The sequence below is a fragment of the Pteropus vampyrus genome, unplaced genomic scaffold (assembly GCF_000151845.1).
Source record: "Pteropus vampyrus isolate Shadow unplaced genomic scaffold, Pvam_2.0 Scaffold191, whole genome shotgun sequence".
In the NCBI taxonomy this organism is placed as follows: domain Eukaryota; kingdom Metazoa; phylum Chordata; class Mammalia; order Chiroptera; family Pteropodidae; genus Pteropus; species Pteropus vampyrus.
In genome coordinates this window covers 3,225,022-3,245,521 of record NW_011888972.1, presented here as the reverse complement: position 1 = coordinate 3,245,521, position 20,500 = coordinate 3,225,022, and the positions used below count along the sequence as shown (strand labels likewise).

The 20,500-nt window shown below is 35.0% G+C and overlaps 1 protein-coding gene across 2 annotated transcripts in view; it reads right to left on the bottom strand.

Annotated features, from left to right (window-relative positions):
- FAAH2 (fatty acid amide hydrolase 2) overlaps positions 1 to 20,500 on the bottom strand; it is a 69,007-nt gene that overhangs the window by 19,299 nt on the left and 29,208 nt on the right. For both annotated transcript variants that reach the window (XM_011371470.2, XM_023537441.1), the window contains exons 4-7: positions 14,726 to 14,935; positions 12,012 to 12,131; positions 3,348 to 3,483; positions 1,426 to 1,543 (exon numbers count right to left, since the gene is read on the bottom strand). In XM_011371470.2, coding sequence (XP_011369772.1) covers positions 1,426 to 1,543; positions 3,348 to 3,483; positions 12,012 to 12,131; positions 14,726 to 14,935 — 584 coding nt within the window. The remainder of the gene's footprint in view (positions 1 to 1,425; positions 1,544 to 3,347; positions 3,484 to 12,011; positions 12,132 to 14,725; positions 14,936 to 20,500) is intronic.

Genomic DNA, 20,500 nt, shown 5'->3' with positions numbered 1-20,500 from the left:
CAAGATGTCCTTCACTAGGTGAATGGATAAACCAATGGTGATACATCTGTATAATGAAATATTACTCAGCAATAAAAGAACATGAACTATCAAGCCACAAAAAGACATGTAGGGACCTTAAATGTACATTTATAAATGACAGAAGCCAATGTGAAAAGGGTATATACTGCGTGATCCTAACTATATACCACTCTTTAAAAGGCAAAACTATAGAGACAACAAAAAATCAGTGGTTTCCAGAGGGAGTGTAGAGAGGATACAGAGTACAGAAATAAATATGTGAAGGATAGAGGATTTTTAGAGTAATGAAACTATTATGTATGATACTGTAATGGTGGATACATGATATTATGCATTTGTTAAAATCTATAGAAACTGTACAACAAAGGGGGAACATTAATATCAACTAAGGACTTTAGTTAATAATAATATCTCCATTCATCAGTTGTGACAAATGTAGCAAACTTATATAATATATTAATAATAGAGGAATCTGTATGCAGAAAAGGGGGATAAATGTAAACACCTTGTACTACCTGCTCAATTTTTCTGTAAATGTGTAACTGTTCTAAAAAGAAGTCTTAATAAAAAAATTAACCACAGAAGGTCTTGGCTTCCTTTCTTGTAGAAAATGAGTAATAATAATACCTGCCTCTCAGTACTTTTACAAAATAAAGAAATGATACAAGACATGAGCCATAAAATATTCTCAGCAACGTTAGATGCTCTAACATTTTTCTTTTCCTTCTGAATCTAGGAAGAGTTAAATACCAACATCAGTTAGCAGCTATTGAGTTTTTGCTATAAAATCAAAACAACTCTCTCTTTTTATTGAACCTGGAAATGACTAAAGTTCGAATTGCTTAATAATGTTATTAATCTTAGGGAAATATATAAATAAAATATGGCATTTCAAAACTCTAGAAGATTAACATCATTTTCTCAACTTCTATAGAAAAATAACAAATTTGATTTTAGTTGATATGAAATATGGCCTCCTCATCCCCCAGAATGTTATTTTTCTGGCAACAGCTTGGGAAAGGTGAAGGCGGCACATATCCTTTTTGTATATACAGAAATTGTTACATATACGATGTTATCTCAATCATATAAAATTTACATCTACACATAGGCATAGAATGACTGGACAGAAATATGACAAAATAGTAACAGCATTACCTCTGAGCAATTTCTTTATTCGATTTATTATACTTTGAAAAATCTTCTTTTTCATTATTAAAAAAACAAATAAAATATCAAAAATAACTATGAAAATTATGCCAAAAATTACTTAGTACAACTACTGTGATCACCTTAATTCTGTAGGCTGACACAGAAATACCTGGCAGACAGTAAAGGAAAAAAGTGAGAATGGCATCTCTGCCTAAATATGAATTCCATTGAAGAAGTTCTATTTATAATTACCTTTTTCTGAGCCATAATGAGTTCTTGGTCCACTCTGGACATTAACAATGAGCCACCATCATGTTCCATCCAGTAAAATTTCAAGTCCTTTAAATTTACCTTTTCATCTAGTTTTAACCTGTCGAGGAATAAAAAGAAACTGACATCAACAAATTACTTATATATGCTCGCTAGTTCAATGCTAACAATTGAGCTTCTGCACTAGTGGAAGTTCCCACCCCGCCCTGCCCCCTCGCCAGAACTGTGTGCCAGAAATAATGATAACCCTTTAGAACTTAGATGTTCATTTAAGAATATTACTCTGCCTACGAGAGAGAACAGTTTGGAATGAGTCATATTTGAAGATGGAGTGACAAGTCAGAAGACTCTGGTAATAGTCCAGATAAGAAATCAGTGTAGTTGGTATGAGAAGCTAACCATGGTGATAGATAGAAATGTAATGATGTAGGAAATAATTAGAAGGTAATCTTCATTGGAGATCGCTTAGACATAAGGAGTCATAGAGATGGGAATTAGGCTTTTAATGACAGGGTTGATCATGGTGCAGTCACTGGAACTGAGGAAGAAAAGAAGTAGCAAATCAGGTTTGTGGGGCTGGGAAAAAGAATGAAATCGTTTGTGGTCATGTTGAGTTTCAAGTCCCTGAGATGCCCAGTATGCCAGTTAATACATCATTTTGAAGTTTAGATGAGAAGAGGAAACTGGAGATACAGATTTGTGAATCCTGTATGTTTGGAAGGTAATTGAAGGAGCAGGTATAAATGGAGTCATCCTGGGAGGTTGGAAAAGAGAGAAGGATGAAATGAGTCAAGACTTCCTAGAATACCAATATTTAAAGGATGAACAGGAGAAGAGTCACCAAGGGAGATAAAAAGAGAAAGGCATTGATATATAAAGGAGCTATATCAAAAGAGTGTGAATTACAAAATCCAAAGGTAGAGATTGTTTTAAGAAGAAAGGAATAGTCAAATGTGTTGCCAGCTATAATGGAGTCATATAAGTATTGAAAAGTAGTTATTAACATTAGCATAAAAGAGAAAAAGATCAGAGCAGAGATCTTAGCAAAACTTCATTATCATTAAACATGCCTAAACTACATACTGATTTCCAACTTTCCACCACTGAAATTTTTTTGCCAAGTTCTCTGATCTTTTTTCTTTTTTTATTTTACATATAGTTACATATATGGTGTGTGTGTGTGTGTGTGTGTGTGTGTATAGATATATTAAGTTAAAATCATAGGAAAGTGAGACAAACAATGGAACAAAGATCTGAGAGAGTATCAGAACATGAGATCCAAAATATATTTCAAAGTCTTTATATACCAAAGCAAAAAGGAAAACATTTTTTCCCCTCTTAAAAGAGAAAAGAGAAATTAATGTCTGGGGAACTAGTAAAGTTTGATGTATGGAACTGAAGAAAGTTCCACAGATTGTATTTTCTTCGTGAGGTAGGATGTGGGATCATTTGCTGAATGTAAAAGCTAGATGAAGAAATCACAGTTTTACTGGAAATAAAAACATTGTGAAATTGCTGTGGTGGAAAATGTAATAAAGAGCTATCTAGGGAAACAGATTTCTAGGCAGTATCAATGTCCCAGGTAAGACTGAAAAACATGTGTGATGACAGATGGCAGAAGTACCAGAAAGCCTTAAAGTGAGATACATCTATATATTCAAATTGCCAAACGAACAACAAAAATCCACAGCTTTCATCCAAAATAGGCATGTGAAAAATATTTTTACAAACTATCTTCCCAGTTTGTGAAGCATGATATCCACATATACAAAAACTCTCTCATTAAAAAACAAACAAAAAACTCTAATAATTCTTTGATCACTGGAAGTTTACTTCCATGTCTCTAATAAACAAAGGGAGAATAAATGTCTGGACAGGAAAGAGAGGAAAAGAAACGAACATACTTTTTGATCCCAGGTCCTGCCATGACCCTCAGCATGGGGACCAGGTCTTCAGCATAGCGGCACATTGGACCAGTGCATAGAAACAGCTCCTGGACTCCCTTGGCCATAGGAAACTGACCCTGGTTGGAGACCACACCTGAAAGGTTAGACACTCAGGTTAGCTGTCCAAAATAAGACATGATCCCTGAATGTTGTACTGCACCATCATGTTTCATCTATCTTAAACCTAGAGAGTAGAACCTCCAGTCCAATATTTAATAGAAACAGCAAAAGTAGACATATTTTTCTTGTTCCTAACATTAGGAGGAAAGTTTTCAGTTTTTATCAAGTATGATGGTAGCGATGGGTGTTTTCATATATGCCCTCTTTTTTTAACACACAAATATTTAATAGTGTTTATTATGTGCTAGATGCTCTCCTAGGAGCTTCACAAACTTTAACTCTATTAATTCTCATAACAACCTGATGAAGTAGGTATTTTGGCTATACCCATTTTATAGATGAGACAACTGAGGCAGAGATAAAGTATCTTTTTTAAGATTACATACCTATTAAGTGACAGAATAATGGGAGTCTTACTGTTAAAAGCAAACGTATAGTAAGGGTAGAGGTTCAAACAACTATAAAGTTAGTATGAAAGTTAAAAGACAAAAGTTCTAAAATCATATATAGCAACAATAGTTAATTAAGAGATGCACATACACAAACACACACCCAAAGATGTAGAATATGACTTCAAAACATAAAATGTGGGGGGAGTATATATGTAGTGCTTTTAGAACGTGTTCAAACTTAAGCAACCATCAGCTTAAAATAGATTGCTATATACATAGGTTGATATACATAAATCTCTTGTAACCACAAACCAAAAAAGTAGATACACAAAAAATAAAGAGAAAGGAATCCAAACATACCACTAAAGAAATTCATCAAAACCCAGAGGAAGACAGCAAAGAAAAGAACACAGAAGAACTGTAAAAACAAACAGAAAACATTTAATAAAATGGCAATGAGTTTAAATGTATCAATGATTACTTTAAATGTAAATGGAATAAATGCACAAATCAAAAAGAAATAGGGTAGCTAAATGGATAAGAAAGAACACCCATATATATACCGCCTACAAGAGACTCACTGCAGATCTAAAGACACATGTAGAGTGAAAGGATGAAATATGCAAATTCCATGCAAAAGGAATTGAAAAGAAAGCTGGAGTAGCAATACTTATATCAGACAAAATAGACTTTAAAACAATGTAAGTAACAAGAGACAAAGAAGGGTACTATATAATGATAATGAGATCAATCCAACAAGAGGATATAACACTTGAAAACATCTATGCAACCAACATAGGAGCACCTAAGTACATTAAAGAAATATTAACTGACATAAAGAAAGACTGACAGTATTACAAAAATAGTAGGGAAATTTAACACCCAACTTAAATCAATTAATAGCTTCATCCAAACAAAAAATTAATAAGAAAACATTAGTCTTAAATGAAAAAGTATACCATATACTTAATAGATATATTCAGAATATTCCACCCTCAAACAGAATATATATTCCTTTTAAATGCAATAGAACATTCTCCAGGATAGATCACATGTTAGGCCAAAAAACAAGTCTCAATAAATTCAAGGAGATAGAAATTCTGTCAAACATAATTTCCTACCACAATGGTATGAAACCAGAAGTTACCTACAAGAAGAAAATTAGAAAAATTACAAAAGTGTTGAAGCTAAACAACATGTTATTAAATAATTAGGTCCATGAAGAAATCGAAGGAGAAATTAAAAATACCTCCAACAAATGAAAATTAAACACGTTTTTCTAAAATCTGTGGGATGCAGCAAAAGCAGTTCTAAGAGGGAAATTTGTACTGATACAGGTGTACCTCAAAAGCAAAACAAAAAATCTCACATAAACAATCAAAACTGACACCTAGAGGAACTAGAAAAAGAAGAATGAACAAACCCCAAAGTTAGTAGAAGGAAGGAAATAATCAAGATCACAGGAGAAATAAATAAAATAAGGACTATAAAGTGAATAAAAAAAACAAACAATGAAACCAAGAGCAGGATTAATAAGATAAACAAAATTGATAACTCTTTAGCAAGACTCATGAAGAAAAAAGAGGGTCCAAATAAAATCAGAAATGAAAAATAAGTTATAATCAATAACAAAGAACTACAAAAGATTATAAGAGAATACTATGAACGATTATAAGCCAACAAATTAGACAACCTAGAAGAAATGAATAAATTCCTAGAAACATACATCTTCCAAAACTGAATGAAGACAAAACAGCAAATCTGAACAAATTACCAATAACAAAATTTTATTAATAATTCAAAAGTCTCAAAAAACAAAAGTCCAAGGCCAGAGGGATTAACAGGCAAATTCTACCAAACATCTGGAGATTCCCCAAAAAATTAAGAATAGAATTACCATATGATCCAGAAATCCCTCTTTTAGGTATGTACCCCAAAACTCTGAAAACATTTATCTATAAAGATATATGCACTAACTGCAGCATTATTCACAGTGGCCAAGACATGGAAACAACTGATGTGTCCTTTGACAGATGACTAGATAAAGAAGCTGTGATACATATGTACAATGGAATATTACTCAGCATAAGAAAAGATGAAATACTGCCATTTGTAACAACATGGATGGACCTTGAGAGGATCATGCTAAGTCAGACTGAAAAAGTCAAACTGAAAAAGTTGAGAACCATATGAACCATATGATTTCACTCATGTGTGGAATATAAAGCTGAAAGCAACAAACAAGACAAACAAATAAAAACTCATAGACACAGATAACAGTTTAGTGGTTACTGGAGAGAAAGGGAGCGGGGAAGAGAAGGTAAAGAGGGTTAAATATATGGTGATGGAAAAAAATTCAACGGGTGGCGAACACACAACGCAATATACATAAGGTATAGTATTGCATTGTACACTTTAAACCAATATAATTTTGTTAACCAATATCACTCCAATAGATTTAATGAAATAAAAATAAAAATAAAGAAGGATTAATACCTATACTGTTCAAGCTATTCCAAAAAAATTGAAAGGGGAACATTTTCTTTTTTTTTCTTTTCTAAGTTTTATAAAAATTTATTTTAGCCAAAATTTTGAGGATATATCTGGAAGCAAGATCTCAATGGATTGAAAAAATGCCCCAGAGAATGGCAGTTTTTCAGGTTATTTATACATTAGAATCAAAGGAGAAGACATAAGGGGGGGTCACATGAACTCCACTGGTGGTAGATTAAGGAGGTGGGAGAAAGCAAATCAGGAGAAATCAGTAGGACTGGATAAAAAGCAAAATGGAGAAATACAAACTTTGATGTATTTACACTGATGGGTTCAAGATAGTTAATAATTAATATTTATAGTACATAGAGATGGTATGCCAGGAATAAGAGAGCAATGAGGGGTTCTCTGGTCTCATGCTCTGGTAGTCTTGTGCTCTAGTGCATGTGGTTATGACTTTGAGGGATGCGGAAAAGAAAATTACTCTGATATTTCAAAGGTATGTTATCCTAGATGCATAAGCACAATGGACAGGGCTCATTTAAGGTAAAGACTGACCTTTACTAAGAAAGCTTTGGCCTTGGATGGATGTGACTACCTGTCATGGTCTGCCTAGTTAGGAATTTTAATGTTTAGACCATTCTGTGTGGTTACTTCTGCTCACTGAGTTTGTGAGACCTGCCATCCAGATACCCGCTGAGCTTGTCAGGTTTAGTATATGGCCCCCTTTTTCCTTTGTTCACAGATTAAAAAAAAATCAGCATACAGAAATCTGTTGCATTTCTTTTTATTTTTATTTTAATTAAGTTTATTGGGGTAACATTGGTTAAACCAATTATATAATTTTCAGGTGTACATTACAATTTGACATCTGTATATTCTATTGTATGTTTACCACACAAAGTCCAGTTTCCTTCAGCTACCATATATTTGATCCCCTATACCCACTTTGCCCTACCCCTATCCACTATATATGACCCCCTTTACCCCATCTACCCTCCCTCTCCTCCCCCACCCCTTACCCTCTGGTAACCACTAGTCCACTGTCCATGTCCATGAGTCTCTGTTTCTTTGTCCTATTTATTTGTTGCTTTTAGGTTTATATCCTGTGTATAAGTGATATCATGTGATTTTCAACTTTTTCTGTCTGGCTTATTTCGCTTAGCATGATTATCTTGAGGTCCATCCATGTTGTTGCAAATGGCAGTATTTCACCTCTTCTTATGGCTGAGTAATATTCCATTGTATACATGTACCACAGCTTCTTTATCCATTCATCTATCGTAGGACACTTCAGTTGCTTCCATGTCTTGGCCACCATGAATAATTCTGCTATGAACATTGGTGTGCAAATATCTTTTCAGATATAGGTTTTCAAGTCTTTGCGGTAAATACCGAGTAGAGAGATTGTTGGATCATATGGTAGATCAATTCTTAGTTTTTTGAGGAACCTCCGTACTATTTTCCATAGTGGCTGTACCAATTTGCAGTCCAACCAGCAGTATATAAGAGTTCCTTTTTCTCTGCATCCTCTCCAACATTTGTTATTACTTGTCCTGTCGATTATAGCTATTCTAACAGGTGTGAGATGGTATCTCATTGTGGTTTTGATTTGAATTTCCCTAATAGCTACTGATGTTCTGCATCTTTTCATATATTTGTTGTCCTCTAAGGAGAAGTGTCTATTCAGGTCCTCTGCCCATTTTTTGTTTGGATCATTTGCTTTTTTTGTTGTTATAGAGTCGTATGAGTTCTTTGTATATTATGGATATTAGGCCCTTATCGGAGGCATTGCTTGCAAATATATTTTCCCATTCTGATAGTTGTCTCTTTACCTTGTTGACAGTTTCTTTTGCTGAGCAGAAGCTTTTTAGTTTGATGTAGTCCCATTCATTTATTTTTGCTTTTACTTCCCTTGCCTTTGAGGTTAAATTCATAAAATCCTCTTTAAGTCTAAGGTCCTTGAGTTTAGTTCCTATGTTTTCTTCTATGCTTTTTATTATTTAAGGCCTTATATTCAGGTCCTTAATCCATTTTGAGTTAATTTTGGTGTGTGCTGATAGACAACAGTCTAGTTTCATTCTTTTGCAGGTGGCCTTCCAGTTTTCCCAGCACCATTTATTGAAGAGGCTTTCCTTTCTCCACTGTATGTTTTTGGCATTTTCTTGTCGAAAATTATTTGCCTACATAAATATGGGTTTACTTCTGGACTCTCGATTCTGTCCCACTGGTCCGTGTGTCTGTTCTGCTGCCAATACCATGCCATTTTGATTACTGTCACTTTGTGGTATAATCTGAAGTTGGGCAGAGTGATGCCTCCAGACTTGTTCTTTTTTCTCAGGATGGATTTGGCAATTTGGGGTCTTTTGTGCTTCCATACAAATCTGATGATTTTTTGTTCTATTTCTTTAAAAAATGCTGATGCGATTTTGATGGGGATTGCATTAAATCTGTATAATGCTTTAAGTAATAAGGTCATTTTAACTATGTTGATTCTTCCAATCCAAGAACACGGAATATCTTTCCGTTTCTTTGTATCTTCTTCGATTTCTTTTAATAGGGTTTTGTAGTTTTCATCATATAGGTCCTTCACATGTTTCATTAAATTTATTCCTAGGTATTTTATCCTTTTTGTTGTAATTGCAGAAGGAATTATTTTTTCCACTTCTTTTTCTGACATTTCGTTATTAGGGTATAGGGATGCTATGGATTTTTGAACATTGATTTTATATCCAGAGACTTTACTATATTTACTTATTGTTTCTAGTAGTGTTCTTGTGGAGTCTTTAGGGTTTTCTATATAGAGAATCACGTCATCTGCAAATAGTGACAGTTTGACTTCTTCGTTTCCTATTTGGATGTCTTTTATATCTTTCCCTTGTCTGATTGCACTTGCTAGGACCTCCAATGTTATATTGAATAACAGTGGTGATGGTGGACAGCCTTGCCTTGTTCCTGATCTTAGAGGGAAGGTTTTTAGTTTTTCACCATTAAGTATAATGTTGGCTGAGGGTTTGTCATAGATGGCCTTTATTATGTTAAGGTACTTTCCTCCTATACTGATTTTCTTAAGTGTTTTGATCATAAATGAATGCTATATCTTGTTGAAGGCTTTTTCTGCATCTATATATGATCATATGAGTCTTATTTTTTAATTTGTTTATGTGGTATATCTCATTAATCGATTTGCATATGTTGAACCATCCCTTTGCCCCTGGGATGAAGCCCACTTGATTGTAGTATATAATCTTTTTAATATGTTGGTATATTCAGTTCGCTAGTATCTTATTTAGGATTTTTGCACATGTGTTCATAAGAGAACGCTTTCAAACTCATTTCAGGAGGCCAGCATTACACTGTTACTAAAACAAGACAAAAAAAAAACCCTACAAAAAATTATAAGCCAATCTCCCTAATAAACATTGATGCCAAAGTCAACAACAAAATATTAGCAAACCAAATTCAACAATATAATAAAATGATCACACATCACAATCAAGTGGGATTTATTCCAGAGAGGCAAGGATGGTTCAATGTCCACAAATCACCATGATATACCACATCAACAAAACATAAAATAAAATCATATAATGGTATCAAGAGATTCATAAAAAAAAACATTTAACAAAATTTGAGAACCATTTATGATAAAAACTCTCAACTCAGTGTGTGCAGAAGGAACATACCTCAACATATTAAAAGCCATATATGACAAAACACAGTTAACATCATACTTAATGGTAAAAATACTGAAATTTTTAATTCTCAGATCAAGAAAAATCAAGGATGCCTACTCTTACCACTTTTTATTAAACATATTATTAGAAGTCCTAGCCACAGCAATCTGAGAAGAAAAAGGAATAAAAGGTATCTAAATTGGAAATGCAGATGATATTATATATAAAAAATCGTAAATACTCCACCAAAAAACTATTAGAACTCGTAAAAAAATTCAGTAAAGTTGCAGGATACAAATTAATATGTGAAAAATTAGTTGGGTTTTTATATACTATATCTACAAAATATCAGAAAGATAAATCAAGAAAAACATTCAATTTACAATTACATCAAAAAGACCAAAATACCTAAAAATTAATTTAACCAAGAAGGTGAAAGACCTGTAGTCGAAAAACTCTAAGATATTAATGAAAAAAATTTAAGCTGACACAAATAAATGCAAAGATATTATGGTGCTCATGGACTGGAACAATCAATACTGCTAAAATGTTCATGCTACCCAAAGTGATTTACAGATTCCACGTAATCCCTATTAAATTCTCAATGGTTCTTTTCAAAGAACTTATAAAATAATCCTAAAATTATTATGGAAAAACAAAAGTCCCCAAATATCCAAAGAAATCTTCAAAAAAAGAACAAAGTTGGAGGTATCATGCTTCCTGATTTCAAACTATTCTGCAAAACCAAAGTAATTAAAACAATATGGTACTGGCATGAAAACAGACACATAGATCACTGAAACAGAATAGGGATCTCAGAAATAACCCCAGGCTTAAATGATCAATTAGCCTGCCGCAAAGGAGGCAAAAATATACAATGAGGAAAAGACATTCTCTTCAATAAATGGAGTTGTGAAAACTAGACAGCTACATGCTGAAAATGAAACTGGACCACTTTTGTACACCATATATACAAATATTTTCAAAATATATTAAAGACTAAATATTAGACCAGAAACCATAAAATTTCTAGAAGAAAACATAGGCCTATGTAATGTTTTCTTGGATATGTTTCCCCAAGCAAGAACAATAAAAGCAAAAATATACAAATAGGATAACATAAAACTAACAAGCTTTTACACAGTGATAGAAACCATCAACAAAATGAAAAGTCAAACCACTGAATGGGAGAAAATATTTGCAAATGATATTTACAATAAGGGGTTAATATCCAAAATATGTAAAGAACTCATACAACTGAACATCAAAAAATCAAACAATCCAATTAAAAAATGGACAGAAGATCTGAATAAACATTTCTCCAAAGAGGGCATACAGATGGCCAACAGACACATGAAAAGATGCTCGACATCACTAATGTCAGAGAATGCAAACTACAATGAGATATTACCTCATACCAGTCAGATTGGCTATTATCAAAAATAAAATAAATAACAAGTGTTGGCAAGGAGGTGAAGAAAAGAGAACTCCTATGCACTGCTGGTTGGATTGCAAACTGGTACAGTCACTATGGAAAACAGTATGGAGATTCCTCAAAAAACTAAAACTTACATATGAGCCATCAATTCCACTACTGGATATCTATCAAAAGAAAACAAAAACGATAATTTGAAAAGATATGTGCATCCCTTATGTGCAGGTTCACTTAATATTCCTGAATTTTGAATTTGTCATATGTCAAATGGGCATAATTTCTTCTTGAGTTACTGTGGGGATTAAAGAAAATTAGTTATGGAGAAAACTTGTACGATGCCTGACAAAGAGTTGGTGCTCAATAAACAATAGCTATTTTTATTTAAGAACATTGAGAAATATATGATAACCATGCTTATAGGTAAGATTATCCTGGTAGGAACCAGATTTCTGCATTGCTTTGAATTATAAAAGTAGAACCACCTTTATCACCATATTAGTATTACCTGGCGAAGGTTTATGTCCAAATATGCCATTGAAGAATGCAGGCATCCGTATACTGCCACCAATATCTGAGCCCACACCAATCACTGAGCAGGCAGCTGCCAGCGTACAGCCCTCACCACCTATGGGAAATGCAAAATATTCCTTTTAAATAAACAAATTAGGTTACTATTTGCATGAAGTATATTTTATCATCCTTTCATTTTTAACCTTTCTATGTCTTTAGATTGGAAGTCTCTTGTAGACAGCATTTATTTGGATCATGATTTCAATTCATTATGTTAATCTATGTCTTTTGATTCAGGAAATTAATCATTTTATCACAGATGTAACTACTGATAGTGATGAACTTACTTTTGACTTTTTATTTTTTATTTCCTGTATGTCTTATGGTTTTGGTCCCTCATTGCCTTTATTACTGACTTTGTGTATAGTTGATTTTTTGTAGTGGCACTGTATTTCTCTTCCCATTCCCTTTTTTTTTTGTATATTCTACAGATATTTCCTTTGTAGGTTACCATGGACTTACAAATACCATTTGTTTATTTTATATATTATACATATATTTCTGTATATTATGATATTTTGATATCTTAAAAAGACATTCTGATGGGAGAGAGATTGTCCCTCCCTGGGCTAGCCAATTCTTAGAGCAAATGGCCTACCCAGAGCATGCCTTTTATGCAAACTAACCAACCCAGAGCCATACCTCCTCTATCTGGATGCACCACAGGAGGCAATATTCCTCTACCTCAATCATTCAGGACCAGGTAAAAGGCAACTAGAGACTAGTCCTATAGTCCAAAGCCTGATGACATTCAAACTAGCCAATCCTAAGCTGTTTACCTTGCCCTGCTTTGTCTTTCCTGCAGAAACCCCAATAAAGACTGTGGCTTAGCATTCCCCCTGCTCTTGTCTTCTGCCTTCTAACCACCCTGGTGTCTTTCTCATGTGGTCCTGAGTAGTTTGCTGTGCCTTCTGTCTCTAGGACCTGTGAGTATAATAAACTTTGTTTTCTTGAGCTTCTCCTGTGTTTCCTCTTCTGGCTGCACTTGACCGACCATCTCATAAAAAAATACAAAATGACATCCTAAAGTCATAATAATCAATTATAAATGTATGCCAACTTAACTTCGATTGCATGCTAAAACTATACTTTTATGTAGCTACCTCCCCTCCACTTTATGTAACTGATTTAACAAATTACATCCATATATATTCTTTACCCACTAACAGATTTATAATTATTTTTATGCACATATCTTTTAAATACTGTATAAAAGGTTAGTTTTCAAACCAAAATTACACTACTGCTTGTTGTTATGTTTATTCATGCATTTATCTTTACCAGAGATCTTTATATTCATATGACTTTGAGTTATTCTCTATGTCCTTTTATTATAACTTGAAGGATTCTTTATCATTTCTTTGAGAGCATATATGGTGACACTGAACTCCCTTCCAGCTTCTGTTTGTCTTGGGATATCTTAATTTCTCCCTCATTTATAAAGGGCAATTTTTCTGGACATAAAATTGTCAGTTGACAGTTATTTCATTCAACAATTTTAATATATCATCTCACTGCCTTTTTGCCTCCAAGGTTTCTGCTGAGAAATCTAATGATTATTTTATTGAGGATCGCTTTGACAAGACTGTCTTCTTTCTCTTTCCACTTTAAGATTTTCTCCTTGTCTTTGCCTTTCAAAGGTTTGATTATGTGTCTCAGTATGGGTCTATAGAGACTTATACTATTTGGAGTTCATTTTTAAAATTGTACATCTGTCTTTCCTCAAATGTTGAATGTTTGAGGCTATTATTTCTTCAAACAAAATTTCTCCTTTTTTCTTGTCTCCTTTTAGGAATCCCGTAAAGCATGAATTAATCTTCTTGCTGATGCCCTAAATGTTCCTTAGTCTCTGTTCACTTTTCTTCATTCTTTTTCTTTTTGCTCCTCAGACTTGATAATTCCATCTCTTGAGTCAGAAACCCAAGAGTTATTTTTTACTTTGTTTTTATCATCTCCACAAACACTAGTGTAAGCGACTATCATTTATCTCCCGGACAACTAAAATTGACTTGTTATTTCTCCATTTGCTTCAGCTTTTGCTCCTCCACATAATCTGACCTGGATGAAACTTTTTGATTTCATCTCTAACTCTTCTCTGTCTTACTCACTACACTGGTTTTCTTTCACCGAATACACTAAGCATGTTCCAATCTCAGGCTTTTGCGCTTTCTGTATTCTTTACCTAGAATGCTCTCTGCTTGACCAACGACCCCCACACCCAGAATAACTAGTTATCTCTGATCTGTTGGGTTTCGTAATAAATATCACCTCCTTAGAGAGAATTTCCATGACCATATCTGCTATATTCCTGCATTAGCATAGTTTCAAGTGCAAAAGCACAGTTATCAGAGCTCAGTGTCCTTACATTATTTTATCACCTTCATTTCAAGAAGATATCGGTGGTCCTAAGCTAAACCAGCTTCACGAACTCACATTCTTTCTCTCCCCCTTATCCCGCTCTCTGTCTCATTACACATATACACTCAAACCAAGAGTATGAATGTTCATTATTTACAATACACTTCACCAATCCATGACAAATTTTGCAACTTACTTGACCATAAACACCTAATTATGATTTTCCCAGAGGTTTGTGCAATAGTATCTGTACCCCCTCCTCAAAGTGACTCACTGAAATGTTCAACTTACCAGAACTTCCACCTACAATATGCTGTAAATCATAAGGGTTGTTGGATCGGCCATAGATCTTATTGCTGGATTCGTACCACATGCACAGCTCACTACAGTTGGTTATGCCAAGGGGAATGGCACCAGCTTCCTTCAGTAAAGCCACTACAGTGGCATCAGTTTTGGAAATGACATTACGACGATTCACAAGGCCAGAAGAATTAGGCATTCCTGTAAAGTCCACAAGATAAGAAAGTTAAAATGTTATTAAATAAAAATAGGAACAATTTATTGAGTACCTTTAATGAACCAACCCAGCAATTTGTGAGTGATTGCTTAGTACTGAAAGGTGGTGTGACTTTGTGGAAAGTGCACAGGCTTTGGAATCAGAACTGAGTTCAAAGCCCATCTCTGTAGCTTACTAACTCTACAAACACTGGGAAAGTCACTTAACTTTCCTGATTCTTGGTTTTTATAGGAATAAATTAAATATTGAATGTAAAGTATATGAACACATTTAATAAATAAAAGCTATTATTATGAATTCCACCATTTAACAACCCGAACTGTTAAGTACTTTTATTAACCCATCTTAGAGAATAGTTTAGAGAAGTAAAAAGACAGAATCAAGGTCATGCAGAAAATCGAGAGAGAGGCTAGAAAAGGATCTAGGTATACATGAAAACTTGGTATAAAATAAAAGTGTCAATTTGATCAGTAAGGAGAGGATGACCTTGTAAAAGTACTAGAAACCTGGCCTTCAAATGAAAAAAATATATATATCATACACAAAAATAAAACTACAGTAAATACTTGAAGGTGGAAAATCATTAAAATATTAAAAGAAAATATATGCAAATATCTTATAACCTCAGGTTTCTAAAAAAGTTTAAATGATATAAAAGCAGAAATTATAAAACAAAATTTATTCACTCAAAATATTAGTTTTGTTCAACAAGTCATAAATAAAGATAAAACACAAGCAAGAAACAGAGAATTTATTTGCATTATAAATATCAAAGAATGAGCATCCAAAATATATAAAGAAATCCCATAGCTCTACAAGAGAAAGACAAAAACACCAATAAAAAAAAAAGCAAAGAAAATTAACAAGAATTTCAGACAAAGAATCCTGAAAGGCCAAAAAAACATATGAGAAGTTGCTAAATCTCAAAAGTAATCCAGGAAATCCCAAATTAAATCAATAACGAGATACCATTTTTCATCTATCTCACTAACAAAAAAAATTCGTTGAAGGACATCATGTTTTGGCAAAAACGTAGAGAAATGGAACTGCTCATATACTTGTAAGAGAAAGTAAACTGATAAAATACTATGGTAAGCAATGTCACAATATCTAGTAAAGTAGATGTTTCATACTTTATGAACCAGCAATCCCAATATTATACATACTGCCATGAAAAATTGTCACACATATGCATATTGTTTATAATGGGAAAAAAATAGAAATGATCTAAGAAGGATAAGGGAAAAATAGGTTGTAATTTATTCATAGAATAATTATCAAAAGTTAAAATAAGTAAAGATACAGATATATTGATAATCCCAAACATAATTTTGAAGTAAAAAACAGACTGTACAAGATGTACAGTATGACAAGATTCATGAAAAAAGAGCAGGCAGAATATTTATTATTCAGCATTGAATTCATAAGCACATGAAAATATTAAGAATATACTTGCAAGATAAAGTAAATTCAGGATAGTCATTATGTGTGTTGTTTAGGAGGGGGGAAGAGAAAAGAGAAGGCTCATATACATGGGGATGATAGGCAAAGGAGACATAAATTTTTTTTGTACTACTTTACTCTATTTAAAAAGAAAAATAATTAGCCTACAGGGAAGTACAAATTAAGTGCAGATTAAAACCAAAATGAGATGTCATATTATAGCCACTAAAATAGTCAAAATAAAAAAAAGACAATAGCAAATAGTAAGGATGTAGAGAAATAGGAATCCTCACACACTTCCAGTAGCAATGTAAAATGGTACAAACATTTTTTTTAAAAATTGCAGATACTTGAAATGCTAAACATAAAGTTCTTAGATAATGAAGCAATTACACTCCTATATATATAACCATGAAAATTGAAAACATATTCCCACAAAAAAAGTTTGTACACAAGTGTTCATAGCAGCATTGCTCATAATAGCCCAAATGAGGATATATCTCAAGTTTCTATCAAACTATGAATGGATAAACAAAATGTCATATAGCTATATAATGGAATATCACTCAGAAATAAACAGCAATGAAGTACTAATATATGCTACAACATGGATGAACCTAAAATCATCATGATATGTGAAAGGAGCTCTTCTCATGCATGGTATGATTCCATTTACAGGAAATATCCATAAAAGTGAACTCCATAAAGACAGAAAGTAGTTTATTGGTTGCCTGGAGTTCGGGGAGGGAACAGAATAAATGTAAATGATATGAGAAATTATATTTAAGAGAAATAAATGTTTTACTACTACATTATGGTAATGGATGCATAACTTACTAAATTTACTTAAGTGTGGAATCTATTATATGTAAATTACACGTTAAAAAAAAGAATGAGGAGAACTTCTGGTCAGGATGGTAGAGGAGGTAATCGCTGTGCTCATCTCTTCCTACGACCACATCAAAATTACAACTAAATTGAAGAACAACCGCTCCTGAGAACAACCTGAATAGTGGATGAACATAAGTCCTGTAACTAAGGACATATAGAAGAAGCCACCAGGGGACTGATAGGAGGGGTGGGGAGCTGAAATAGCTTTGTCGCACGCCTAGGTATAGTGGTTAAGAATTGGGAGGGATATCTGGGCTGTGGAGTTCCCCACTGAAGAGGGAGGACTCGCAGCCCCACACCAGACTCCCCAGCCCAGAGAACCAGTGCTAGGGGGAAGAGTCACCACGACATCTGGATGTGAAAAACAGAAACTCAGCTCAGGTGAGATGCAAGGCCCCGAGCACAGACTCGCTCGCAAACACTCACCCTAACCTCTAGAAAAGGGACAGCAGCTCAAAAATTGGGAGGGACATATGTGGAGAAACTGAATTGTCTGCCTTCAGAGTAAGGGCTGGGGGGCACCTCTTTCCAGGACAAAGTGCTAGGAGGCACCATTGTTTATGTGTTGAGCCCTCCACCCCATGCACAGCCTGCAGGTGTAGGCAGATGATGAATCTGAGTCTCCATTAACCTGGCTAACACCACTCTGGCACCACCCTGGTGAGTCTCTGAGACCCTGACCCACTCAGTCCATGCACCTGGCCTAAACCTCTTTCAGAGGCTAATCCACACAAGTGGCCAGCCTGGGCCCATGCTGCAGTATTTCCTAGAATCTATCAAAGGTCTACGAAATCAAAACAAAGAGCAGCTGGCTTCATGCTTCATACCTCTTATTAAGTGGCTCCAAGCATGGCACTAGTGGCAGCCAGCCTCAGTTCATAGTATAACCAATCCCAGGTGCTTCCAACCCCAACACAGGCAGCTATCAACCACAGACCACTTTGCAGATCCCGTCTGGTAGCCCCAGGCCAGACAGAGGCAGTGGTTGACCTTGGCCTTTACTGGGGCCCCTCCAAAGAGGCTCCAGAACCAACACACAAGCTGGCTGGCTTCAGATGACAGCAGAGCACCACCCAATTAGTACCACAAATGATACACCCAAAACAGTGTACTTGGCAGGTACCAGAGCCCCGCTAAAACAAATCCTGCTCCAAAGGGTCAGCTCCCTTGCCACAGCTTGTCTGCTGTTGTCACAGCCAGTACTCAGTCAGCCTGAGGGTCAATCTTACCCACTGCAGGGGCAACAGCAATCAAGGCTCAACTGCAACAGGAGGGCACAAACAACCCACACAAGGGACACATCTGGAACACCCAGCTCAGGTAAACGGGGAGACTGCACCGCTGGGCCCCATAGGACACCTACTACATAAGCTCATTCTTCCAGGACCAGGAGACATAGCAGATCTACCTAATACGTAGAAAAAAAAAACACAGAGAGGCAAGCAAAATGAGGAGATAAACATGTTCAAAATTAAAGAAAAGGTCAAAACTCCAGAAAAAAGACTAAACAAAATGGAGGCAAGAGATCTACAAGATGCAGAGTTCAAAACAGTGGTTATAAGGATGCTCGAAGAACTTAGGGAAAGAATATGACCTCAGTGAGAATTCAACAAAAAGATATGAAACATAAAAAATGAAATAGAGAAGTTCTAGTCAAGATGGTGGAGTAGGTAAATGTTGCATTTGCCGCTTCCCATGACCACATTAAAATTGCAACTAAATTATAGAACAATCAATCTGGAGAATTATCTGAAGACTAGCTGAACAGAACGCCTATAATTAAGGATATAAAGAAGAGGCCACACTGAGACCCTTAGTAGGGGCAGAGACACAAAACGGGCTGACTCCAAACCCATGAGAATTGGGAGGGCCATCTTGGGTGCAGAGGTACCCCCAGAGGAGCAAGTGGCCCCAGGCCCATACCTGGCTCCCCAGCCCAGGGTTCCAGTGCTAGGAAGAGGAGCCTCTACAACTTCTGGCTGTGAAAACCAGTGGGGATTCCAACGACCTGGGTGGGACAGAAGACTGCTGGAAACACAGATGTCTCCTTAAAGGGACCACACAGAGACTTGCTCATTCATAGACACTTGCCCTGGGCTCTAGCAGAGGGACAGCAGCTCGGGAGGTGCCAGAAACATACGGGGAGAGACTTAGTTGTGTGGCTTCTGGGTATTAATTTGAAGGAACCCAAAATACCACTTCAAAGGGACACATGCAACTATATGTTCATAGCAGCATTATTTATAATAGCCAAGATAGGAAGGCAACCTGGGTGTCCATCAATGGATGAATGGATAAAGAAGAGGTGGTGCATACATACAATGAAGTATTACTCAGCCATAAAAATGAATGAAATCTTACCATCTGCAACAACAAGGAAGGATCTAGATGGTATTGTGCTGAGTAGAGTAAATCAGACAGAGAAAGACAAATGCCACATGATTTTACTTACAAGTAGAATTGAACAAAAAAAACACAAACAAAACAGAAACAAACTCATACATACAGAGAACATTTTGAGGGTTGCCAGATGGGTGGCGGGGAGGGGGTGGCGGGGAGTGCATGAAAGAGAGGAAAGCATTAAGAAGTACAAATTGGTAGTTAAAAAATTGTTATGGGGATGTAAAGTGTAGCATACGAAATATAGTTAATAATATTTTAACAACTATGTATGGTGTCTGATGGGTACTAGATTTATCGAGGTAATCACTTCACAGGTTATATAAATGTCTCATCACCATGTTGTACACCTGAAACTAATAATATTGTATATCAACTGTAATTGAAAAATTAAAAACTATTTTTAAAAAATACCAATTGATAGTTACAAAATAATCATGGGGATATAAGGTACACTATAAAAATATAGTCAATAATATTGTAACAGCTGTGTGTGGTGTCAGATGCATACTAGATTTATCAGGGTGATCACTTTATAAGTTATATAAATATCTAATCACTATGTTGTACACCTGAAACTAATCTAATATTGTATGCCAACTATAATTGAAATATTAAAAATATATTTAAAAAGGTACACATGTCCCTGTGACTGCTTTGTATCTCACTGTAATTTTGACTTGCATTTCCCTAATAGCTAGTGAAATTGAGCATCTTTTCATAAGTCTGTTGAGCATTTGTAGGTCTTCTTGGGAGAAGTGTCTGTTCCAGTCCTCTGCCCATTTTTTGATTGGATTGTTTGTTTTTTTGTTGTC